General features: G+C 45.1%; 1 protein-coding gene across 4 annotated transcripts in view; it reads left to right on the top strand.

The window, feature by feature from the left end:
* Positions 1–27,177, top strand: part of LOC138527139 (serine/threonine-protein kinase BRSK2-like) — a 743,148-nt gene that overhangs the window by 643,276 nt on the left and 72,695 nt on the right. For 3 of the 4 annotated variants that reach the window (XM_069638239.1, XM_069638249.1, XM_069638255.1), the window contains 3 exons: positions 3,721–3,781; positions 4,875–5,406; positions 11,041–11,089. In XM_069638239.1, coding sequence (XP_069494340.1) covers positions 3,721–3,781; positions 4,875–5,406; positions 11,041–11,089 — 642 coding nt within the window. The remainder of the gene's footprint in view (positions 1–3,720; positions 3,782–4,874; positions 5,407–11,040; positions 11,090–27,177) is intronic. The other variant, XM_069638257.1, reaches the window with a different exon arrangement.

Genomic DNA, 27,177 nt, shown 5'->3' on the forward strand with positions numbered 1-27,177 from the left:
CCCGGGTACCTCCGACACACAATACAGGATTCCTCAGCCTTGTTTCCTGGTCTTACGCTTTCTACTCATGAGGCCTTGTGAAAGTAACGGTTCCTTGTCAAAAAGGTCAAGGGAACTTCCCTCCTTGCGATCCCCATCTGTTTCGCCGTCTTTCTCCTCTTGTTAAACTGCCATCTTGGAACTGCTGTTTCCTCGTGTGCTTTACCTCACTCAGTGTGCTTTTGTGCTCCACCTTTTATCTGTGTAGTGAAGTGTAATGGAAGTCAGGTGTGTGTGATGGTCAGTAATTGCCTGACCTTGCCTGCGCATTGTATTGGGACACGTCAGGTAAACGTCTCGGGTGTTAGTCCATTTTCTCTCATAGCGGGCTGTCTGTGAGAAAGTGTTTGTGTTGTAAAAGAGGGCAGGGGTTGAGTTCCTAAATATCCTACATGGCAGGATGGGGTAAAGGTGTTACCAGAAAAGCCCCCATCCAGGTGATCCTCCCGCACTGGTCCACCCCCACAAATTGGATCCAAAAGTGATGTCTGTTTCCTGGCCACCTGGATGACAGATGCCTGAGTACTAGTAGGTGAGACACCTTATGGTTTCTCACAGCTCATGTAGGACATATCTAGCTGCCATAGCAGTATATAGGTACTCAGAGCAGAATATTGTTTCTTCAGTTTATCCTGTCATTATAAAACACCTGGAAGGTTTGCCTAGATTATTTCCACCAGTCAGAAGGCCTCGCCCCTCCTGGGATCACAATGTTGTTTAAGCAGATCTAGCCCATAAACCATTGAAGCCTATGGCCTCGATAGACATTGCAGTTGTTACTCTGTTCTATTAGTGGCATAAACATCAGCAATAAATGTTAGTGAAATTCAAGCACTAGCAGTGTCTGAGCCATACACGACGTCCCACAAGGGCAAAGTGTTTTCACGCACTCACCCAACCTTTCTATCTAAGGTTGTATCTGAATTTCACATAAACCAAGAGACTGTATTACCCGCATTCTTTCCTGACCAGCAGTCACAATCTGACAGGGTATTGCACTGTCTAGACATCAAACAAGCTATACAAATCTATTTAAGCAGATCGAAATCTTTCAGAAAGTCAGAGGCAATCTTTGTGACCTATGGCGGGACTTTGTCTGGCAAGCAAGCTCCTAAGCATTGATCGCTAGATGGATGGTATCATGCATAGCAGAAGCCTGCATAGTGCACAGCAAGACACCTCCTGAAGGTATTGGAGCACATCTAGCAAGAGCAAAAGCAACTGCAGTCACTTTTCAGTGGCATGTAGCATGCAATGTAATCCGCAAAGCACTGACGTGGGCAGCGCCATTGGCTTTCTGTCATCATTACTTTCTGGATGTCAGTTCATGCAAAGATGTAGCATTTGGCCAGGCAGTACTCAGAAATGTGTTTGCTTGAAACTACTCAGTACACTTCCCTTAAAATGATGTTGCATTGGAATCACCCACACAGTATGTAGGAAAGAGTACTGGACGTAGGACTAAGAAAAAGTTGCCCACCGTAGTGACTCCTAGTCCATAGTCCCCTTTCCTCCATATGTCCTACCCACATTCCCCTTATTAAAAAAGTTGTAGTTAGAGCAGTCATTCCCGATAAGTGTTTTAGGGGACTGATATTTGGGGCGAGCTTAGCGTGCCCGGTCACGCCTATCCTCATGCCTTTGCACACCGAAATTAAAATTTAAACTGGAAGTGTATATTTTGTGGTGCAAAAGGCTCCTATCCCGTCCCCTTGTGGGGACATCCATAAAGTATGAAGGAAAGGGGACTATGGACTAGGAGTACAGTAGTCACTAAACTGAGGGGGTCTGGAGGTCCCTTTTGTAGAGAAACTCAAAAAAAACCTTGATCAAACTGTACGAGCAGGTAGGGGTGTGGAAGATCAAAGGAAGAACTTGAGATACATTTGGGAGGGTGTCACCTACCAGCGAGCACAATTCAAAGAAAAAGGGGCAGCCAGAGCAATTCTCTAGGTTAAGTTATGATTTTATTAGTGGCAGGGCTAGTTCATAGGGTAGCAAGGGTTTGGACAGAGGACAAGGTTTATTTGTGTAAAGCATCCTGCAAACACCCTTTTTGTTATTTTCTACCACAAGAAATCATCCTCATCATAGAGGTAGGGATAGCCAAGGCATTTTTCTTTACATTAATAAACTTGAGACCCTTGAAAACATGTCTTCTTGTCTGCCTCCTATGTCTGTTTTACCACGCTACCCTGTTTGCAATTTTGGCCCCAACCTGTACACACGTCTAAATAAACTAGTTTGTACACTTCACATTTGAGTTTGTTTGCCTGTTGATTCCCGGTGGCCTGACATGAGTTTCATAAACCTCTAGAGTTAGTGTCAAAACATCACTGGAATGGGTATCCGAAATGCTCACGGATGTGTTTCAGAATCCGTTTAAATTGAGTTTTAAAACCAATCCGAAAGGCGATTTAGAAAACCTAAAAAAAAAACACAAGAATGTGTTTTAGGCAAAATCTCGGTTGTGTTTCAGAAATTCTCTATAGCAGTTTTCTGAAAATCTCTGAGTGCCTTTCAGTGATCTTGAATGTATAGAAGGGACCCCTTAGAACACACTTTGAGAACATCCTAGAAGAAATTTAAGATGGTTTCAGAAGTTATTTAATAAACCATGTAGAATGAGCTTCAGTACCTCCTCTTAAATAGATTTTAGAATCTCTCTCCTGACCTGGTTAATGTTTGACATGTGATATATTCTGCACAACCATACTTTTTACTTTTCTTCGATTTTACAAAAGGTCAACCAGCTTGTGCAAGAATGTCGTGCCAAGGTGGACTCTGCCTCTTGACTTCACTCACCTAGGTCAACTAACTGAAATGTTTCTTGAAAAAGCATTTTTTGGAGGAATTGTTTAAAAGTAATTTGTTTGGACATGCATTTAAACCACTGTAAACTGTATTTTGTTAAATTTAATAATTTGAAATATACATCATCCTTATTAGTTAAATTGTGGTAGGGGTCATATACCCTATACTATTTTAACACCGAGCCCCAGCCTGCCTCCCTGACCAGGACTCCAAAAAGGGAGATTATTCCCCTGCCCAAATCCCATTTCCAGGCCACCTTCTCCCTTCTATTCACACTTTGTGATTAGTACAGAGTCCTACCTACCCCCTCTTGGCTCATTTGTAATTACTGCCTTCCCAACAATCCCCTTCTCTTCCCTCTACCAAATTCTCAGTACCTTCTGCCATTCCCTGACACAATTTCTCGCAGCACTGCCTATGTAGTGATGGCTCATTTCAAATAAAGACACATTCTTGAATAGTTTTAATCAATTGTATGTTTTTTAACCCACATTTTGGGAATTGCAATGATGTTTTACAGCAAACTCAAATTCACTCAAAAACCATAAAATTCCCAAGATTTCAGTTACTGAACCTATGAATGTACAGAGTATATTTGGAAAAATGCTAAGAATTAAAGTTTGTAGAGTTGCTTGACAGTTCACATATTTTTAAACAGCTTTTTAAAGAAATGCATTCCAAGTATTGTATTAAATGTATAGAGAAGCTAAATTACAGCAAAACAAAATTTGATCCGTACTCTGGATTTGATCCCTGGTTGCTCCAAATATTTCTTTTGTATGGTAGCTTTGCATTGAGTTGCATGCAGTAAATGTAATGTTCAGTTTTTGCTGTACTATTTACGTAACAACTTTTCTTTACCTGCAGGTCACGGTCTGTAAGCGGTGCCTCCACTGGCCTGTCCTCTAGCCCTCTCAGCAGTCCCAGGGTAAGTATTTGCCGGACACCTTCTCTTTATCGCTTCATTACACACACTCTGGCCATATTTGCTCAATCCATTGGGTCAAGCTGCAGCTAAGGCCGTCCCTTAAAATGTCACATCTGTGCCCTTCCTTATGTTGCATTGTGTCAAGATGTACATCCGTATTCTCAAATCTTCACATTAGTAGTTGTTACACTGTGATGCCATCCCATGCCAATTTACCAATGGGAGTAACAATCATAAACCATTTGTAATGTAATCATCTTATTACCACTACTTCTAAGATATGATTAACTGTTGGAAACATTTGATCAAAGTGTACGTAAGGGTATGCAAGGAGAGCAGATTCCAGAATTCCTTAAAAAGGGTGTTTTAAAATATCCCATAATGGTAGTTGAAATATTACCAGTTATGCTAGTAAAGGCATTCACTTTCTGCCATAGGATCATTGACTCATGGCAAATAAAAACAAATTGCTCCATCCGTTCTTCCCATTTTCCCTTTAGCTCTTAGTTTTTAGATTTCACCTTGCTCAGTACTATTTCTATCCCAATTATTTCATTTATGGGTCTTCCACTCTTTGTTGGTTTTATTAGCTCTACATTGCTTCCTTGGGGGATACTGGAAAGCATAGTCATCTTCGAAAGGGATCCCTGGCTGATGTGCTCCGGCCTGGTGGGAAATCAGGTGTTTTCTTTGGAAGGCTGTTCTGATAAGCTAGAAAGACTGAGACGATCTAGTCATATGGCATGCTTTCTGCCAAAAGCAATGTAGAGCTTGGCAGAGTCAATAACAGGTCAGGATGGAGACTCTGAGCGTCATCCATAACCTAATCTCCAATATAGAACGACACTCCATGGTGGCTGGGTGGGCAGAGGCATTGGGTTAAAAAATCCGAGCCCCAGCTCTGTTTGACCCAAATTATCATGCTGCAGCATGCTATTGGAGATGGCTATAGAGGCGGGTGGGCCGGGCATGTGTCTCATGAGTGCTGCGTATTGCTGCATTATTGTTAACAAAACCATGTCATGCCACATTATTCCATCTCATTGTCAAGACATCAATGCCCACTGGGCAATTTTCTGTCCCTCCTTGCCAGAGTCCCGTTTTCACTTTCTCCCCTTCGCCGCTGGATGCCGCCGATGGGGAGGACGCCCGAGCCATCTGGCAGTCCAAAGCTGTGCACCGCCAGCCAGACCCGAAGACCCAGACGCTGCCGGCTAAGACCAGCCTGGGAGAGAAGCCCCTGCACACCATAAAGTCCAACCCCTTACCCATGGCCTTGGCCTCCTCCTCCCCGCCGCATGACTCCTCATCTCCACCTCATCGCTCCCCTCTGTCCCCACCCTTCTTCCCTACCTCACTTCCTGCTCGTTTCTTCCCTGGTACTAAAACCACCACCAAATCTGTCCCTTTGACGCAGGTGACCCCCCACCCTTCTCCCCGAGGTAGTCCCCTCCCTACCCCGCTGGGAACCCCAGTTCACACGCCCAAAGACAGCCCGACGGGGACGCCCAGCGGTACACCACCCTCCAGTCCAGGAGTCGGCGGAGTGGCCTGGAAGACGAGACTCAACTCTATCAAGAACAGCTTTTTGGGATCGCCACGCTTCCATCGTCGGAAATTGCAAGGTAAGGTCATTGATACAGAGCGTCCATTTCTTTTGCATTTTACTCTCTTTTCCTATTTCATACTTCCATTTTAGAATGTTCTCTTCTATACTAACATGTTTATTTGCTTCGATTGTACTGGTTTTTATGTATTTTTTTGCATCAAAAATGTTTTGTTGGCATTGGAAAGAAGTAAATGTTCTGATGATGTCACCATCAACCAATTAGCAAAAGTGTCTCCCTTCTCAGCTGAATCTCTGTGTGGGCAACAGGAGTTTGACGAAAAGCAATAGGGTAAAGGGCAGTGTTTTTTCACCCAGTCAGTGCGGGGGTGGGGGGATTATATACTAATCAATCTTTCTCAATCGCGGTCATGCATTCCTTTGTACATTTTCACAAACTCTTTCCATTTTGCATGGTAGTCAACCAGTTCACATCCTGATGTAAATGCCACCTTATCGAAATGCCACTGAGTTGGAGATATCCTCAAGTCACCACTCCACCATAGGCTTGTTTCTTGTTTCCCAGTACATCCCGTTCTGCACACTCCATCACCTTCAACAGCCACAATTTCTTACCCTTTTCCAAGTGGTTCTTGTGTTCAGAATATCCTTATAATACTAGCTTACACAAGATTTGGAGATTCTTAGAGTCACAGTAGTAATAGATGCTGGCTCTAGGAGACTTTGGTAGGCCGAATGGTATCTCTGCCGAGTTGTTCAGTTATTTTTACCTCCTTTTCTTTCAACAGAAAGTGGGGGGAGATCCCCACAACCTCCTCTTCCATCCCCCACCACCTCCTCTATGTACTTTACCCATACTTACAATCTGTGGTAAAAAAAGAGGTAAAGAAATTAATCGAAAATGCATTCAGGAAAGTCGCCATTCAGCAAATGTTTGCCATACCATAGATACCAACCAGAAACCCCCACCGTTACACCTCTAAAGCCATTGATTTCCTGGCATGTCTGCTGTCAAGTGAAACTCAACCTTAGCCGAAATCCGTCTGATAGCTTTAAAATGCCAAGAGATGTCTCAGACTCCCTGCCCTCTCTATCATTAACCTCTCGACAAAAAAGACCTCTTCAGACTGTAGCTTTAGGTTAGTTCCAGCACAGATTTCTCCCTTTGAAGGAATCCCCCCCAAAAGTAAGAGGGTAGCCTTGATTTCTTATCCTTCCTCACCCAGCATGCTCACTGGAAGACTCTCCATCAGATCTTGAGTGAAGAACCCAAGCTTAAAAGGGTACATCCAGTTTGCTTTCAATTCTCTCTTTGACAGGAGGGATCTTTGCAGGAATTTTCACTGTGAGAAATCTCAGGGTGCCCTCACTTCTTTCCCCAATATATCCTCTTCCCATGGGGCCCAAAGAAAAGCAATCATTAACGGATCCTGACCCTGGCAGTGGATATGCGAGGGATGATCACCTCGGTGAAGGAGACTTGGGGAGTGCGGATGAGGGCTCCTTGGATGTGACACGGTATCCCCCATTTCCCTTTTCTAATGAGCCCATATCCCCCAGGCCTTTGCAGGTTATTACCTTCCCTAGCTTTATAATAAATCCTTTCCCAGTAAACACCAGTCAGGTACTGGGACGAGGAAGAGACAAACCAGAGCTATACATCCCCTCATTATTGACTCTTACATACACAGACACCACTCTGGTACTGGGACGAGGAAGATGGATGATGAGTACCAAAATTGTTATTTAATAAATGAAGATTGCCTACACCTGAAGCCAAAGGGACGGTATAAATGGCCTTACTCAGGGATGCTGAGGTGTAGACCGCATGGGTGCTGTAGGTCTCGCTCGCGAGTGAGCGAGAGACCGTTTGGGCAATATGAATGCCGGTTGAGTTTGAACTCAGTCAAATTGCTAACTACTTTTGATAATCACAATGACATGAAACTGCTAAGAAAGCCATGTGAGAGGTTTGATGAATACCGAACAGTAAAAGAGATGAAAGAAAGGCTAACCTGGAGCTGAGCAAAATTCCAGGGTGAAAGGCAAAGATAGGGCCAGAGAAAACTGTAATTTGTGAACTTGTGACTATGCCATTGAACAAGTGTACAAGTTCCCAGCAGGAGAGTGTACTGGGAATTTTGTGTTTGGTTTCTGCAAAGTGATTTCATTGAATGGAAGCCTTTTTGAATACCGATCTGAAAGAAAGTGTGGCTGAATACTGATCTGAAAGAAAGCAGTTATATGCAAATTCCTGATAAAAAAGAAACTGTGCAACCTGAGAGAACAAGCATTGGCAAGTCTCATAAAAATATAAGGAACTGTGTAACATGAGAGAGCAAGCATTGACAAGAGCCATGAGAATATGTTAAAGTGCAACAAGTGAATGGTGGCAAAACAAGCAGTGATAAAGCATCTAGAGGATGTGAACTGAGAATAAGTCAAGCACCACTGTGAAGCTGAAACAGTGGCAACGTGCCTATATGGAAGAAGCAAATAAGGTGTGTTGGTTGCGTGTCCTGTAATGGGTGGACTGTGTGGTCCGACACCTGTGCCTAGACACAGAATATCCACCTAAGGAAAAGCCCCTTAAATCACCCATAGGCTTGTGACTGAATATAGAGGAACACTTGTGTGATCTGAAAGTAAGGAACTGAACTCTACGAAATTGGTGAAAGGTAACCAAGTCAGAAGAGTTGGGAAGTATCCCAAGGAATTGTGTTCTTTTCAAAAGTTGAGAGACTTGAAAGCTTGGGGAAGGGAACTCCTCTGTTGTAATGTGAACTATCTTGAGCCTCGCGGAAGGGAAACCCCCTTTTTCCAACCAAGAGCTGGAAAAAGCTCGGAACTTTTATTTGAATGCTTCTCATTTTGATGCTGACATCACTACACATTGTATACAATTATATGTGAGGGCAAGTATAGGTTTTGGACACAGACAGACATTTGCTTTGGACTTCCTGACACAGACTATCAGTTTCATTTAGGTAGGGAAATCCCACATTAGCAAAGGGCAAGTTAGACATTTTTCCATACCTCTTTTTGTTTTAATAAAAGTTTTTAGCAGCCACTTTTTTCAGTTGTCTGTGTTTACCTCATGATGCCTTCACACCACGCACCCTTTGTTGATGGACCTCGTTTTTAATGCTTCTATAACTCATTGTGGGAAATCTCTTCAGATGGTGCAATAGCTCAGGCTGCTAATCCAAACCTACTGTCAGCTGTAGATTCTACTTTATGCCAATTCTCTTAAAGGGGAATGGTACTTGGTCGACCAGAAGGCACCCATAATATCAAAAGATCACAAAGTGATACACTGAGCATATTTTAAAATGCCACAGAAGTAAGAAGAATTCAAATGTTTTCAATGTGCCAAGCCACACGCTCAGGTTGGAACCTAAAAGCCTAATTAAGATAACCAGGGTTAAGAAAGCAAATGATTTGGGCAAAGCATTCCACACTAAGGCCGTCAGGATGTGAAACAATCTTCCCCTCCCGATCAGGTTAGAAAAGAATTACACAAGCTTTCGGATAAAAGACTCAAGACCCACCTCTTCAAATAAACAACTACGTACCAGACAAAAACCCAACCACATATTTGAGCAAATTGTCCCGTGATTACGTGTTTTGTACCAACTGTCTATATGTTAGCACTCTGATGCTTGCGAGTGACCGGCGCTATAAAAACAAATGTATAAAAAAGGTTTTGCACCTTTCATTTTAGAAAAAATGGTGTGACTTGCAAAATAGTACTGCATTTGGGAAAGCACAGCACAGCATAAGATAAAAGAAGGTTGTGTGAATGCTAAATTAATTTGCATCTCTAATGCTTTTTTATAGCTAGCTGCAACTTCTTTAAATAATTACTATATGTAGACAATGATTAGAGTTTTGCATCTATAATTATTACAAGAGACAATAACAAATTACTCTGTAATTAGCAAAATAATGCAGATGTAGTCATGACTTTGGAACCGTAAGCCTTGCGTTTAATGTTTCGCTGTCTGTTGTGTAATGGTTAATTACAAAGTCTCTGCAGTGCGTTTACAAATGGTTGTAAACACACCACTGAAAAGATCTGTGGAGGTACATTGGTACAGAGCACATGCACAAATGGCATTTCGCCCTCTTTATCTTTTTCTCTGTTCCATTTTAGAATATTCTCTGATTATAGTTATAGGTATCTTATTTGCTTTGATTGCTATAGATTTGGATATTCTTATAGAGCACCATATTCTGACCTATCCATCCAGTGAAAAAAAATCTTTTTAAACGATTTAAAGATGATTACCTATTAAAAAGTAAAGTCAGTAAAAGTGTCAGCTTTAAGCTCACTATAAAAACTGAGTATGAATCCAATATTTCTAAAACATAAAAATACTCCATCACACTACAAATGAATCATTAAAATGCACAAGTCTGCTTCACAAGACTCACTTTAACTATAGTATTGATGTAATCTATCTAATATTTAAAGTGAGGTTTGGGAAATTGTGCTTTATGAGTTCAAGTTTAATTTTTGGTGCAAGGGTGTGTTTATGTTTGGGAAATATGTGATTTGCGATGAGTTTCTGTAGTAATTTTAATGTTGGAATGTTTGTCATTTTTAGACTTTACTTTTTTTACACAGTATCCTTAAGCCTTTTAAAAAAGATCTTTTCCCCAAATGATTTTTTTTGTTTAACTGTGCTAATCTGTCTGTGCGTGTTCCTGAGAATGTCTGAAGATGTGTCTGTGTTTGCCCAGAAGTGTACTTAGTCTTTTTACTGTGGGTGCTTGTATGGTCGCATGTATATGTCTGGGTTGTATTAACAGCATTTTATGTATATGTGTATTGAGTGTTGCTTCTCCATCTGCATATTCCTTGTTTGTTCTTTGTGGCGACTTACATTCTGTGTCTATTGTTTCAGTGTATCATTGTTAAACAAATTCCATCCGTCTTCCACATATGTGTGAATTTCACTATCTTTTCTTTCGTGCATAGTTTCTGTGAGTTGTTTGCTTACTCATTTTTGATCGGGTTGCTTGTGAGGTAATATTCATTCTAAGTGTACTATATGTGTATCACTGCAGAGTGTGCACCCGCATAGCATATTGTTTGTTAATTTTCAATATGCAGGTGTTATATGTGCAGATTGTGCTTCTTCATATTCTAGGCACATTATATATAATATCTTTGCATATTCCCAAGTTATCTTTCCGTTAGCATGTTCTGAACATGTTGTCTATGATCAGTTTATTTTGTGCTTTTGGTACTTGTGTATTGTGGGTAGTGAACATTAGTGCATTTTTTATGTATGTTTGTATTGGGTTCTTTTATGTTCTCCACTCGGGCACTGCATCCAAAGATGCTGCATACATTTTAGGGAATGTTCTGTGCAAATTGGACATGGAGGCCAAAGATATCCACGATCCACTAGTATAACCAAAACTGCATAGTCAATTTCACTCTGATGTAATGTGTGTGTGCACGGGCATGCAAAATAGATATAATACATATAGGTATTAACACACAAGAAACTTATCTGTAACTAAAATCTGATCATTTGGGGCTGTTCTTTTGTCTCAGCTATCTCAACATAAATAAATGGTGAACTACAAAGCACAAGCAAGGATTTGGGAAGCTCACACGTAAAATTAAGCTTTATTATACACATTTGGACACTGCTGACTTCCATTTCTCTCTTTTCAGTTCCGACGCCAGAGGAAATGTCGAGTCTAACGCCAGAGTCTTCCCCAGAGTGAGTGGCCTCATTACAGTAGGGACAGAGACTTATGTCCATTTTCCCCATGGATTATATAGGAATGATGTGCTGTACTGCATTAAATTGCATTTTGGTTTGTACATTTCCAACATCCACCAAAAGGTAGTACGGCTCAAGGATTCTTTCCTGTTTCTGCTTAATATGTTGTGAAGCCATTTTGGAAAAGCCTTTTTCTCTTTGTAAAGAAAGTTTCCTTTTCAGTTTCATACATTTTGTAGGGATATATTTTCATCGATCGATCTGTGTATAAAACAATATGCTTTCAACCTCTGTTAGTTATATGCATAACCCTGTCAAGCAGAAAAGCTTGACCACTTGATTGCTTGTCGATTATACATTTTACAATCAGGTTTTGGGCTAGTAGATGGTAGGTGTTCTGCTCTAAGCAGAGAGTCAATGACTGGGTCAGTGGAAAGCTATAGTAAGTTTTCCCCCCAAAATATTTGCATTTAAAAAATGTCAAAAAATCATACATACTTATAAAGTCATGAAAGGATACCTCTAGCAACTGAAAGAAAACCACATAAATGTCACCAAACAATGAAAAAAGTTGTCTATTTGAAAGAACATGTATTGATTTCCTGAAGATTCAGCTGTAACCAGCTTTTCATCCAATCCTTTTTTACTGACACATGCTTACATCTTGGAGGTTGAGCCATTTTCTTTCTCTTGGAAGGCTCACAGTGGCACAGATTATTTGAAGATGCTGACAGTTATATAGGTTCCCCTGGAGACAAACTCGGTCCAAAATGCATAGGCACACACTGTCATATCAGTACTGTACTCCTCAGTCGAGAAAATTAAACTTCTGTCCATGTTTTTACCATGGAATGTTTTTTTTATTGTACCACTGTTGTTCTCTTGAATTATGTAAACAGATGGTAAAGTTGTACTAAGCTCGTAGAGCATCCATGTTGAACACACATTTTCCTAGTACTTAGGTTCTAGGATATATAATTCTGCATTAATTGCCCTAGTGCCCAGGGTCTTGCAGCAGTGCTCCTTAGAACTCCATTTGACCTTGTTTGAACAAATCTTTTTGTCACAAAAGTCTTTTTGAAATATTAAGGGTGGTACCCACCTTCACTGCTCTAGGCGCCCTTTTGTCTCCCATCATTTTGCAAATTCCATCATTCTTCCTATTCAGCAGATGCCCAAGCAGTGAAACATGAGGACAGAGCCACCATGGAGGGAATCATCAGTGCCATCAATTTCACATTTAGAAGTTGCTTTGCTATAGCTCAGCCCATAATGCATACAATTGTAAGTCAATTTCTCCTACCATTTCATGGGCGTTAATCCTAGAAAGCACATTTTGCTGTGTTTTAGAGCAATATTGCCAGTTAATCTCTCCAATGATGTAGTTACTTGTTTGCAGAACACTTCTACCTTAGCGCAGGTCCAAATTAGGGGAAAAAAGAACAAATATGAATTTTGCTTCTATGACATTTGAGGAACAGAGATAGATCCATTCAGTTCTTTATAACATGCAGTAGGTTACATTGCTTTGATCAGGCATTTCTGAATATTTTGTTGGTGTGTAAACAGATGCGTTCCCACTATACACCTGAATGCAATCTATGGTGGACCTCCCAGGCTTCTCTAATATTTAACCGTGTGCAGTATCTAAATATAATGATCTGCAGAGTAATGTGACGGCTTCCCCACCCTCCCCTTCGCAGATCCACCATTATAGAAAGTAAATTTGAATCTGCAGGTTTATAAGGGAATTATAGAATCCTGACCAATTTTTCCTGGCTGCCTTAGCGATCCCAGCAAACTACAAGATGTGCACTTTGACTATATTATATTGGGTGCAGATAGTATCAAATGGGGTGAAAATGTCTCCTGCATATTAATCCGTGCAAATTAAGCAACCCCCCCCCCTTCAAGGTGCTAACACTGATTACTGATACTACATTCACAAAGCGAGGAAGTAATTTTGGGGAAATCCCAGCAAAGGGAGTGGCACATTTTAAGTTTCAAGCCTAGATTCTGCATCCTAATTTGAAAAGGATTCTCAATATTCTTTTTTTGTGACAATTTTTTCTGGGAAGGAAGTCTCAGTCCAGTGGAGTTGCTTTGGCTTCCCATATGACCATGTTTGGTTTGGTTTGTATGCTGTCACTGGTCCACCGAGCCACAAAATGCAACTGTGCTGTTAGATAGTAACTTTCGGAATTTGTGCCAGCCCTCCATCTTCATGGATCCTTTTCCCAATACAGTATTGCTAACATCTTTTCTAATTCTTTGAACACCTGAAGGTCTATCTAAACGAGGTGGTGTGGAAGTATTGGAATCTTTCTTAAATCTACTCTACATATCGTTGATGCTGGGGAAAAATATACAAGTCCAGTTATTTGTGCAGCGAGGTTAGCGTTTTGCCTCCATTACCTTTGAAGTATGCCTGCTGATTCCTGTATTGGTTAACGCTGATTTTCAAACCCACAGCACCAACCGCAGTCTTGTATCCGCAGACTGACCCAGCGAAAAAGATTTGGCACATTTTGTCCTCAGTCCTAAGCCTATTCCATAATCTTTAATTATTTCCATCATCTAAGAAAGCAACCACACTGAATCTTTTATATAAAGAAGCTTGTCATCAGCATTCATTGCCATTATATTTTTAATTTCATGATATTCTTGTTACTTTCGCCTTCAAAGCCCTACCTAAGGGGATGTGCCACATTCTCTACTACTAATTTGGAAAGCACAGGGGAGAGGGGGCAGCTCTACCTGGTGCCTCACTCTATCCGCCACCTTTGAGATTATGATCTCTGCAATATGAATTCTGGCTAGTTCCTTATAAAGTAATAGTAAAGTAGACTCAGAAAACCACAACCAGTAGACTCCTGAAACACGAAATCCCAACTGACTGACTGAAGACTTTTTATGAGTCAAGCCGAACAATGGCAAGATCCTCGTTGGCCTCTTTTGACTCGGGTATAACATAGGAAACATCTCTCAGAGCATACACCTCTGCCCGGGATAAAGCTAGATTAATAAAAGTCGGCATTGAACAACAACAATTGTGTAAATGAAGAAAAGTGATGTGCACCGCTTCTCCATTTTCAGCAACTCTGATATGGCCTCTACCCTCAATGATCGCATGAGTTACCCAACATGTACTGCTGCCTACAGTATGTCCAATAATTGAGGGGCTTGAATGTCTTCAAATTTTAAATATAATCCAGCAGACAGGCCATTTTTGGCTTATTCTTTAGTTAATCCTTGCTGCCATCTAGGCTTCTTGCGTTCCTGCATCCCATTTCACTCCAGGGCCTGGGACATCACCTGCCACATATTGTAAGCCCCAGCACCTCACTTTCTTACCTCATAGATTACCCTTGATGACATGTACAATGCTGCTTTGCTTCCGAGCTAGGCGCGCTCCATCTGAAACCCTAAATACAAATACATCTGGCCCTGGTACTTTGCTATTATGCATCAAATGGATCTCTGTTGGATATCGGACTCTACAGCGAGTTGCTTTGTTTTTCTGATAGTTTAGGTATTGGTATCCAATCACCCCCTATAATTTCCATCATTGGTTCTCTGCTTACCCGTGGATGCTGGAAGTACAATTGTTTTTATAGTACCCCATTAACACATTATTTCGAATTGATAAGTGATCAGAACATCGGAATCGCTCCTTACTCCTGTAATTGTGTCAAGAATCATGCACTCCCACCAACAATGCACGTTCGCCGTATTTGTTGCCATATTGTTCCATATAGAATGATCAGTATTCACATTTTTTAAGCTTATCTAAAGTTTCAATGTGTCAACATTTGTTCTGTTGTTGGATTGGAAATGTTATTGAGTGAGCAAATTATCTCTTCGAATGGATTGTGTCCTCCCAAGTAGTCCTCATCTTTGATATCTCCGATATCTCCAATATCCAGCTTCCACTACTTCAGAATTTATTTTTCTGGCAGAGGGCGCTGTGTGTCGATGCAGGCGACTCGATGTCCCTCGAGGGACTCCGACTCGAGGGTGATGTCATCACAGGCATATATAGCACGTGCAGTGCCTGTTAGCTTCAGTTCCATTTTTCTCAGTAAGCTTACGCTTCAAGAACTGCGGCGCACTTCAGAAATTCAATGAGAAATATCCAAAAATGTCTTCATCTTTGACACCTACTACCCCAAAGACTCGGTTTAAAATGTGTCAAGACTGCAATGCCAAGATGTCGCTTACCAATCCGCATCAAGTATGCTTGCGTCTCGGTGTGGTGCACAAGACCTCGGCTTGTTTAAAGTTTCAATCAATGATCGGAAAACCTCTGAAGGAGCGTAAGGGGAAGTTGGCGGTAGGTAGATTCCATAAGAAATCCCCATTGACTACCCTGTCGAAGATCCTTCTTCTGATGAAGTGAGAGGCAACTCTCATCAAAGAATGAAGGAAAAAGGTCCATGTCAAGGAGTGGCTCCAACCATTCCTCGTCGTCGTTGAGGAAGTCGAAGAAGACACATCATACATCGCCTACTTCGACGTCCTTGACTAACTCCTCTCGTGAGAGAGCTATATCCAGTCCCACTAAGGCCTCCCCTCCTGCCGAATGGTAAAGAAAGGGCTCGAGCCAAATCTCAGGTGCCCTCGAACCCCGGACAAAGGCCAGATCCCCATCGAGAGCCGTTGAGGCCTCAACAGAATGAGATATCATTGAGGGATGCTTTTAAGTCATAAGTCGAAAGACAAGTCGAGGTTGTTGACACCATCGACACCAGCTGCGCCATTTGCCCCATCGTCGCCATTGACGCCATCAACGCCATTGAAACCTCCAGTGCCATCGAAGTCGAAAACGTCGTCATCGAAGACATTGACGACTTCTCTAGCATCAGGCTCAAAATGTTTGAAGCTTTCAAGGCCTTTAACTGAGAAAACATTGACTCCTTTACCAAGAAAGGATTTCTTTAAATCTCTGAAAGAGAAGGTTTCTTGGCCATTGTTAAGGATGGCAAGGAAGCCATGTGTGAGTCTCTTCAGTCGGGTTTGGATTCTGCTGACAGCATCAGCAGAGCCATGGGTCAAGCACCGTAATTTGCAGATTTGCATAGTTAAGGAAATCTGAATTTGCACCGGACGTGCAGTCTAGGCTCCTTAACATGCCTTTTGACGGGTCTCATCTTTTTGGCAGCAAGACTGATGAAAGCCTTGAGAAGCTGCAGACCTCGAAGGTGGCAGCCAAGTCTTTGGGTGCCACTATTAGGCAGCCTCAGCCTTTTCACCCCAGTATACAGTCTTGGAGGGGTAGATCTGTTTGCTACTGCTCCTCAGTTGGAAGAGCGAGAGGAATGGCTGGTCAAAGAGGCCACAAAGAATTCCCTTGTGGTGGACGAGGGAGAGGTGCAAAGTCTCCTCAAGCAGCGGCATCTTTGCTAACAGCCACTGCTTCAGTCACCTCAAAACCTCTCTGAGGTCTTGAGTCACAACACCACTGTGGGAGGCAGACTGACTCAGAATCTGAAAGAATGGTGAGACATTACTTTGGATGCTTGGGCATTAGAAACCATAGCCCAAGGTTACTGCCTCCCCTTCATTCAGAGACCTCAGAACCATCCCCTGGGGAGCCATTCTTTGAATGTTCCAGATCCGTTCCTTGTGCAGGAAATTTTGACCCTGCTAGAGAAAGGTGCTATAGAGCCGGTACCTGTAGCGGAGAGGAACAAAGGATGGTATTCTCCATATTTCCTAATCCCCAAGAAGGACGGAGGACTGAGACCCATCTTGGACTTGCGATACTTGAACAAGTTCCTTAGGAAGGACAAGTTCAAGATGGTCACTCTTTCTCACATCCTTCAGGCCCTCCAACTCCAGGATAGGATGGTGTCATTGGACCTTCAGGATGCTAATTTTCATATGCCAATCCATCTCAAGCACAGAAAGTACCTGAGGTTCGCTGTTGGTGGTTCTCATTTTCAGTTTCGAGTTCTGCTATTCGGGCTGACCTCCGCCCGAGGGTTTTCACCAAACTGATGACAGTGGTGGCAGCGAGTCTCAGGAGAGGGGGTATTCACATCTATCCCAACCTGGATGATTGGCTGAACAGGGCACATTCTCCCGAACATGTCCTGGATCATCTCAACGTCATCTGCCACTCTCTTCACAGACTGGGCTTCTCCTTCAATTACAAGAAGTCCCATATGACACCATCTCAAAAGCTCCAGTTTATCGGGGCTGTACTGGATACATCCTTGGGAAAGAGCTCAGCACCCAAGGTGAGGGCTCAAGACACTATGCAGATGGTCTCCAAGTTTCAGAGGCCCAGCGTCTCCTGGCCTTACACTTTTTGAGGTTGCTCATGGCATCCTGCATTTTTCTGGTGCCAGAGTCTCGCCTGAGAATTAGATCCCTTCGATGGGCTCTCAGGGCACAATGGTCTCAATTCTCAGGCAACATGTCAGACCTACTTCAGGTTCCAAGCAGGGTCGCACAGGATCTCCTGTGGTGAGCCTGCAAGGACAACATTCTGAAGGGAGGAACTTTTTGATAACCATGAGATCAATCAGACTTGTGCCTAAGGCTTTTCTGCCTTCTGTTCGGAAAAAGAATGTCCTGATAATGACGGACAACACAATGGCCATGTACTACTTCAACAAGAGAGGAGGTGTAGGGTCACTACCACTGTGCAGAGAGACAAAGCAGCTCTAGTACTGGGCAATCCAAGAAGGAATCTCCCTATCGACAGTTCACCTAGCCGGGGAGGAGATCACGTCGGCAAACGCTGTGAGCAGGTGGAGCACAGTCTCCCACGAGTGGGAACTAGGTCAGAAAGTCCTTCAAGAGATCTTCACCCTTTGGGGAACCCCTCAAGTGAATCTGTTCGCGACCAGTGTCAACCATAAGTGCAAACTGTACTGCTCCAGGGAATTTCCCCCAAGAGGAGCTCTAGGAGACGCGTTCATAGTGGACTGGGAGTTTCCACTCCTGTACGCGTTTCCTCCAGTCCCCGTCATTCCTCACGTGATCAGGAGGTTGAAAAAGTTTGGGAAATCCATGATCCTAATTGCTCCGGATTGGGCCAGGAGGACGTGGTACCCGGACCTTCTAGACATGTCCATCTTCCCTCCAATACGTCTTCCACAAAGAGAGGACCTTCTCTCGCAAAAGGAAGGTTGGGGTCTCCATCCAGAGGTCAAGGCATTCAGCCTTCATGCATGGTTTATGAGCGGCTAAGGTATAAGGATTGGGACCTCCCAGATGACATAATGTGAATTTTGCATCAACAAAGTCTTTGTACCGCTGCCTTTGGAACATATTTTGCCGCTGGTGCACAGACAGGAATGTGGACTCTGTAATACGCAAGACACCAGAGATGTTATCCTTTCTACTGTACTTAGCCAATCTGGGGCTCCAGGTTGAGACCATTAAAGGTTGTTTGGCGGCGCTTTCCATCTGAGGAAAATTCATCTTTTAAGATACCTTTGGTGATATATTTGTTGAAGGGACTCACTAATGTGTTCCCTACATCTCCCTCTCAGGTTCCCGTTTGGGACCTTAATCTAACATCTCTTATGTGTGCACCATTTGAACCACTCCATTCATGTCCCTTAAGCTTACTAACATTCAAGACCATCTTGTTGGTAGCACTAACTTCAGCCTGTAGAATGAGTGAGTTGCAGGCATTATCCTCTAAACCACCCTTTACAGTATTTCACAAGGACAAGGTCGTCCTGAGGGTCAAGTCTTCATTTCTACCTAAGGTCCTTTCAGACTTTTGTTTAGGACAAAAGATTATGTTACCCACTGTCTATCCTTCACCTCATCCTGGCAAGGAGGATGAGAGGTTGCACAGGCTCGATCCACGAAGGGCTCTGAGCTTCTATATTTCAAGGTTTTCAAAACTTTGTCTGGAAGACTAACTATTCATAGGTTATACTGGTCATAGACTGGGTCAGACTGTAACAAAGCAGTCCTTATCCAGATGGATTATTCTAGCTATTTCAGAATGCCACTGGCTGGTGGTCAAGGATCCTCCGGAATGCTTGAGGGCCCATTCCACTAGGAGCATCACTACTTCCTCTGCTCTGCAAAGAAGTGTTTCTATTACAAATATGTGTGAGGCAGCTACATGGTCTACAATGCACACTTTCACTAAGCATTACTGTCTTCATTCTATCCTAATTGAGGATGGAAGCTTTGGAAAAGCTGTCCTCCATTCTGTTCATGGAAACCATTGATGGGAAAATTCATACTCCCTCCACCAACACAAACACTGCTTTGGGAGTCTATCAAAGATGAGCAATACGTGGGAGGATACAATCCATTCGAAGAACAAGTTACTTACCGTTGGTAATGTTCTTTCGATTGGATGTTCCTCTCACTTATTCCTCATCGCCCTCCCAGCTTACCCCTCAGTAGAATTTCCCATGCTATTACAGCTTTCGTTCCTTCAGAGCCTAGTACGTTCAAACCCAGATTTATGCGGGTAGTTCTACTTGAGAATGACACGAAAAAAACAGAACTGAAGCCAACGGGTGCTGCGCATGCTATATATCCCTGTGATGACATCATCCTCGAGACAGAGGCCCTCGAAGGACATCGAGTCGACAGCAACGACGCAGAGTGCTCTCTGCCGAAATAAAATATTCTGAAGCAGCTGAAGTTGGCTATTGGAGATATCAAAGATGTGGAATATGTGGGAGGAACATCCAGTCAAAAGAACGTTACCAAGGGTAAGTAACTTGTTCTTCTTGGTGTTCGAGCTGGTTATGTAAGGTTTTCTTAATTTGACCCCCTTTGCAGAAGCAATAACGTCACAGTGCCATCTTGAAAGTGTCCCAGATTGAAGCGAGCTTCCGGTTTCTTAAAAGTATTCCATTATGCCATAATCAAGTGATTCATAAAATGCCAACGTTCAGGGGACTCTGCTCTTAGGAGTTATTGGGGTATTGTTGGCCTAGCTTTAAAACAATTCAATTTGCTATTTAGCGGTGGGTGGTCAGATATCACACTCTCTTAGAATTGCAGTTGAAGGAATCTGATGAAGAAACTGCAGATTGGAATTAAGTAATTAATGTGAGTATGCACATTGTAATATGAAGAATGTTAGGAGAATTCTTCTGCCTCATGATTTTGTTTCCCTTATATATCCACTTCTTTTTTTAATGGCGGATGCCTGCGCTCTCATAGCTTGAGCTAGGTGTGATCTAGCTTTATGTGTATCGTCTATAAAATTGTAGCCCTTGCACAGATTATAACATCTTTTTACACCAAGGTTGGGAAGAGCATCTTGTCTTCAACATTTGGGGCATGTGCATTGGCCACATATATCTGGTGTCCATTAAGATGCCCAGAGATTATTATGAATCTCCCCATTTTGTTAACATGAACATTGCTTTCCTCCAGGGAGACCGATCGGGTGATTCATATCACCGCTTCCCTAGCATAACTGGAGAAGGAGTAATTACTTACCGTAATGTTCTTTCTATGGATTCTTCTCCCTCAGATTCCTCATCAGATAGATATTCCTTCCAGCCCTGCTGCTTCCAAAAACTTTTAACACAGGGTGTAGTAGACCTCGACACGATTGTCGATCCGTCTATCCGTCTTGCTCAGCACTCGATCGTCGGTTCCAGACATGACATCATGCGTCGTATATAAACTCCGTCACTATGCCTCGTACCTCATTTTCCCCCGTTTTTCCGAGCCACACTCTGCATAGGAAAACAGAGTGATAACAAACGGGCTAAAAAGCCCATAGAATTATTAACTGTACACCTGCGAAGGAGGCTACAAATATGTAAAGACACCACAGATCGTAGCGTCAGTAAACCATTTTTAAAAAAATCTTTTTTTTTAAAAAAGCACGTGGGAAGTAATTGCTTGAAATAGAAGATGTACACCAACCATCGACTTTCTGTGTCGGGATGGATGGGAGGGGAGATGAAGAATCTGTGGGAGAAGAATCCATAGAAAGAACATTACGTAAGTAATTTCTCCTTCAATGGATTGCTTTTCTCCCACAGATTCCTCATCTGATAGACTCCCACAGCAGTAGATGAAGGAGGCGGGCAGTTAGTTAAACCAGAAGGTTTCGCAAAACCGCCCTGCCAAAACGCACATCGGCCATTCAAGCAACATCCAAACTGTAGTGCTTGGTGAAAGTATGAGGGGATGACCATGTTGCTGCCAACAAATATCCCTAACAGGGACTCCTCTTTGCAATGCGGTTGATGCCGAAACCCCCCTAGTTGAGTGAGCCTTGATGTCTGATGGCTATTCTTTGCCTACAGACTGGTAGCATTTGGCTATACAAAGGATGATCCAGCAGTACACAGTTTATTTAGTTATAGCCAGACCCTTATGGGCTAAGGAAAAGGCCACGAAGAGTTGATCAACTCTTCTGAACTGGGCTGTTCTCGCAATATAAAAAAGTAGGGCCCTTTTAGGGTCCAGGCGGTGAAACCGCTCCTCCTCTTTAGAAGGGTGGGATGGAGGGTATAAAACTGGAAGGTCAATGGATTGTGACAAGTGAAATTCAGAAACAACCTTAGGAAGAAAATGAGGTCTCACCCTAAGCAAAACTTTCTCCCAGAAGAAACGTAGAAAAGGTGACTTGCAGCATAAAGCTTGGAGTTCACTCACACGTCTAGCGGATGTAATAGCCACTAGAAAGCCTGTTTTCAAAGATAAAAGCCTCAACAAACAACAGTTGATGGGCTCAAAGGGAGCCGCCATGAGATAAGTTAATACCAGATTCAGGTCCCAATCTGGGACAACGGAGAGAGTTGGCAGAAACTTATTTACAAGGCCCTTCACAAATTGTGCTATCACCGGGATCGTGAAATATGAACCTTGATCCGTGGATCATTTAAACATAAACAAGGCCGCATAATATCCTTTGACTGTGGTTACCTGAAGGCCTGCTAAGGACAGTGCTGGAAGGAACTCCAACACCATAGTGGTGGGGAAAGAGATGGGACAAACTCGCGGTCCCTGCACCACTCCTCAAATCTTCTCCAATGGCACGCATACAATGATCTTATAGATGGCCTGTGTGCTGCCAGCAACACCTCCACAACCTACTCAGAGAGGTCCCAGTCACCAAGCCTCATCCTCTCAAGAGCCACCCATGTAGGTAGAGGGACTCTGGGTTCGGGTGGCGCACCCGACCTTCTAACTGGGTTAGGAGATCCGGCTGCCGAGGCAACTGAAGAGGTGGGCAGATGGCTAGATCCAGAAGAGACGAGTACCAGGTCCTCCTCGCCCAGTCTAGCACGATCAGGATTATGGATGCTTGGAACCACTTGAGCCTCCTGAGAACCCAAGGAATTATGGGAATTGGAGGGCAGGTGTAATGGAGAGGGAATGTCCAATCACCAGAAACGCGTCCCCTAGCGCACCGTTCACTGGGAATTCCCTTGAGCAAAACTGCTTGCACTTCCTGTTGGACTCTGGCAAACAGGCCCACTGATGGGGTACCACAGTGTGAGAAGACCTCCTCTAGGACTTTGTGGCAGACTTCCCACTCATGTGATACCGTGCCCTGCCTGATCAGAGTATACGCCAAACTGTTCTCTGTCCCTACCTGGTGAACTGCTGAGACTGAGATTCGGTTCCCTATCAGACATAACCACAGCTGCATCGCCTCTTTGCAGAGGGCGAGGGAGAGCATGCCACCTTGCTTGTTTACATAGTGCAGGGGTGCACAACTGATTTTGACAAAGGGCCGAATGTACCTTACATGATGGCTATAGTGGGCCGAAAAGTAAATGTGGGTGGGGCGGTAGGCAGGGTGTGGCAGGAGGCTTTTTCAACCCCCAATTTGTATTAAACACATGGAAAAAGAATATATTTTTGGGGGGTATCGATTTTTATTTGTATTTCAAACGTACATTTTGTACTACACATTTTCCATTGTTATAATTTATTTCTATTTAGTTATTGTATATCGTCTGTTTAATTAAATTATATATATTTTATTGACCCTTGATTGGACATTCCGTTATTTTGGACTGCTATAGTTTGCTGTTTGGGTTGCCCAAGAGGAGTATGGCCTTCGTTGAGTCAGGTTAAAGGATGTACATCTCCTAACTGTGCTTGTTTTAGCTTTATTATTGGGTTCACTCTTGGAGTGCAACACTATGCTCCATGTCCCTCACCCCCAACCAAACACTATGCCCCATGGCTCCCACCCCCAACCAAACACTATGTCCCATGGCCCCCTCACCCCCAACCAAACACTATGCCCCAAGGCCCCCACCACTCAAACCAAACACTATGCCCCTTGGCTCCCACCCCCAACCAAACACTATGCCCCAAGGCCCCCACCACTCAAGCAAACACTATGCCCCATGTCCCTCACCCACCAACCAAACACTATGCCCCATGGCCCCCTCACCACTGACCAAACACTATGCCCCATGGCTCCCACCCCCAACCAAACACTATGCCCCATGGCCCCCACCTCTCAAGCAAACACTATGCCCCATGTCCCTCACCCCCAACCAAACACGATGCCCCCTATTTTAACACTATGCCCCCTGGCCCCCTCGCCCCCAACCCAACACTATGCCCCATGGCCACCACCACTCAAGCAAACACTATGCCCCATGTCCCTCACCCACCAACCAACACTATGCCCCATGCCCCCTCGCCCCTGACCAAACACTATGCCCCATGGCTCCCACCCCCAACCAAACACTATGCCCCATGGCCCCCACCACTCAAGCAAACACTATGCCCCATGTCCCTCACCCCCATCCAAACACTTTGCCCCATAACCCCGTTACCCCCAACCAAACACTATGCCCCATGGCCCCCTGACCCCTAACCAAACACTATGCCCCATGGCTCCCACCCCCAACCAAACACGATGTCCATGGCTCCCTTGCCCCCAACCAAACACTATGCCCCATGGCCCCCTTGCCCCTAACCAAACACTATGCCCCAAGGCCCCCTCACCCCAACCAAACACTATGCCCCATGGCCCCCTCACCCCTAACCAAACACTATGCCCCATGGCTCCCACCCCCAACCAAACACTATGCCCCCTGGCCCCACCCCCCCAACCAAACACTATGCCCCATGGCCCTCACCCACACCAAACACTATGCCCCATGGCCCCCTCACCCCCAACCAAACACTATGCCCCATGGCTCCCACCCCCAACAAAACACTATGCCCCATGGCCCACTCACCCCCAACCAAACACTATGCCCCATGGCCCCCTCACCCCTAACCAAACACTATGCCCCATGGCCCCCACCTCTCAAGCAAACACTATGCCCCATGTCCCTCACCCCAACCAAACACTATGTCCCATGACCCCCTCACTCCCAACCAAACACTATGCCCCATGGCCCCCTGACCCCTAACCAAACACTATGCCCCATGGCTCCCACCCCCAACCAAACACTATGCCCCATGGCCCTCTCACCCCTAACCAAACACTATGCCCCATGGCTCCCACCCCCAACCAAACACTATGCCCCATGGCCCTCTCACCCCTAACCAAACACTATGCCCCATGGCTCCCACAACCTAACCAAACACTATGCCCCATGGCTCCCACCCCCAACCAAACACTATGCTCCATGGCCCCCACCACTCAAGCAAACACTATGCCCCATGTCCCTCACCCCCAACCAAACACTATGCCCCATGGCCCCCTCACCCCTAACGAAACACTATGCCCCATGGCTCCCACCCCCAACCAAACACTATGCCCAATGGCCCCCACCCCTCAAGCAAACACTGTGCCCCATGTCCCCACCCCCAACCAAACACTATGGGCTTCATTACGACCCAGGCGGTAAGTTACCGCCTGGGTCCTACCCTTACCACCATGGTGTAAACTATGTTTACACCATGGTGGATGGCGGATTTACCACCCCATTCCAAGGTGAGTGGGGCGGTAAATCCCAATTTCCCATTTTACCCTTCCCCATTCCCATTTTTGCCCCATAGGGCATAATGGGAATGGGGAAAGGCGCTAATTACGCCACCGTAAATTACGGTGGCGTAATTAGCACCAAGGTCCCTTTGCGGCATGGGTTTTAACGCCTGCAAAAAGCAGGTGTTAAAATCACCATCCCGCAAAGGGACCTTGGAATCAGGCGTTAAGGGTCGGCGCCGTTTACGGCGCCGTAAACCCCTTAACACCTGGGTCCTAATGAGGGCCATAGGCCCCATGACCCCCTCGCCCCAACCAAACACTATGCTCCATGGCCCCCTCAACCCCAACCAAACACTATGCCCCATGGCCCCCTCACCCACAACCAAACACAATGCCCCATGGTTCCCACCCCCAATCAAACACTATGCCCCATGGCCCACTCACCCCCAACCAAACACTATGCCCCATGGCCCCCTCACCCCCAACCAAACACTATGCCCCATGGCCCCCACCACTCAAGCAAACACTATGCCCCATGTCCCTCACCCCCATCCAAACACTTTGCCCCATAACCCCGTTACCCCCAACCAAACACTATGCCCCATGGCCCCCTGACCCCTAACCAAACACTATGCCCCATGGCTCCCACCCCCAACCAAACACGATGTCCATGGCTCCCTTGCCCCCAACCAAACACTATGCCCCATGGCCCCCTTGCCCCTAACCAAACACTATGCCCCAAGGCCCCCTCACCCCAACCAAACACTATGCCCCATGGCCCCCTCACCCCTAACCAAACACTATGCCCCATGGCTCCCACCCCCAACCAAACACTATGCCCCCTGGCCCCACCCCCCAACCAAACACTATGCCCCATGGCCCTCACCCACACCAAACACTATGCCCCATGGCCCCCTCACCCCCAACCAAACACTATGCCCCATGGCTCCCACCCCCAACAAAACACTATGCCCCATGGCCCACTCACCCCCAACCAAACACTATGCCCCATGGCCCCCTCACCCCTAACCAAACACTATGCCCCATGGCCCCCACCTCTCAAGCAAACACTATGCCCCATGTCCCTCACCCCAACCAAACACTATGTCCCATGACCCCCTCACTCCCAACCAAACACTATGCCCCATGGCCCCCTGACCCCTAACCAAACACTATGCCCCATGGCTCCCACCCCCAACCAAACACTATGCCCCATGGCCCTCTCACCCCTAACCAAACACTATGCCCCATGGCTCCCACAACCTAACCAAACACTATGCCCCATGGCTCCCACCCCCAACCAAACACTATGCTCCATGGCCCCCACCACTCAAGCAAACACTATGCCCCATGTCCCTCACCCCCAACCAAACACTATGCCCCATGGCCCCCTCACCCCCAACCAAACACTATGCCCCATGGCCCCCTCACCCCTAACGAAACACTATGCCCCATGGCTCCCACCCCCAACCAAACACTATGCCCAATGGCCCCCACCCCTCAAGCAAACACTGTGCCCCATGTCCCCACCCCCAACCAAACACTATGGGCTTCATTACGACCCAGGCGGTAAGTTACCGCCTGGGTCCTACCCTTACCACCATGGTGTAAACTACGTTTACACCATGGTGGATGGCGGATTTACCACCCCATTCCAAGGTGAGTGGGGCGGTAAATCCCAATTTCCCATTTTACCCTTCCCCATTCCCATTTTTGCCCCATAGGGCATAATGGGAATGGGGAAAGGCGCTAATTACGCCACCGTAAATTACGGTGGCGTAATTAGCACCAAGGTCCCTTTGCGGCATGGGTTTTAACGCCTGCAAAAAGCAGGTGTTAAAATCACCATCCCGCAAAGGGACCTTGGAATCAGGCGTTAAGGGTCGGCGCCGTTTACGGCGCCGTAAACCCCTTAACACCTGGGTCCTAATGAGGGCCATAGGCCCCATGACCCCCTCGCCCCAACCAAACACTATGCTCCATGGCCCCCTCAACCCCAACCAAACACTATGCCCCATGGCCCCCTCACCCCCAACCAAACACAATGCCCCATGGTTCCCACCCCCAATCAAACACTATGCCCCATGGCCCACTCACCCCCAACCAAACACTATGCCCCATGGCCCCCTCACCCCTTACCAAACACTATGCCCCATGGCTCCCATCCCCAACCAAACACTATGCCCCAAGGCCCCCTCACCCCAACCAAACACTATGCCCC

The sequence above is a fragment of the Ambystoma mexicanum genome, chromosome 1q, assembly GCF_040938575.1.
Source record: "Ambystoma mexicanum isolate Mex_15411 chromosome 1q, UKY_AmexF1_1, whole genome shotgun sequence".
NCBI classification, from domain to species: domain Eukaryota; kingdom Metazoa; phylum Chordata; class Amphibia; order Caudata; family Ambystomatidae; genus Ambystoma; species Ambystoma mexicanum.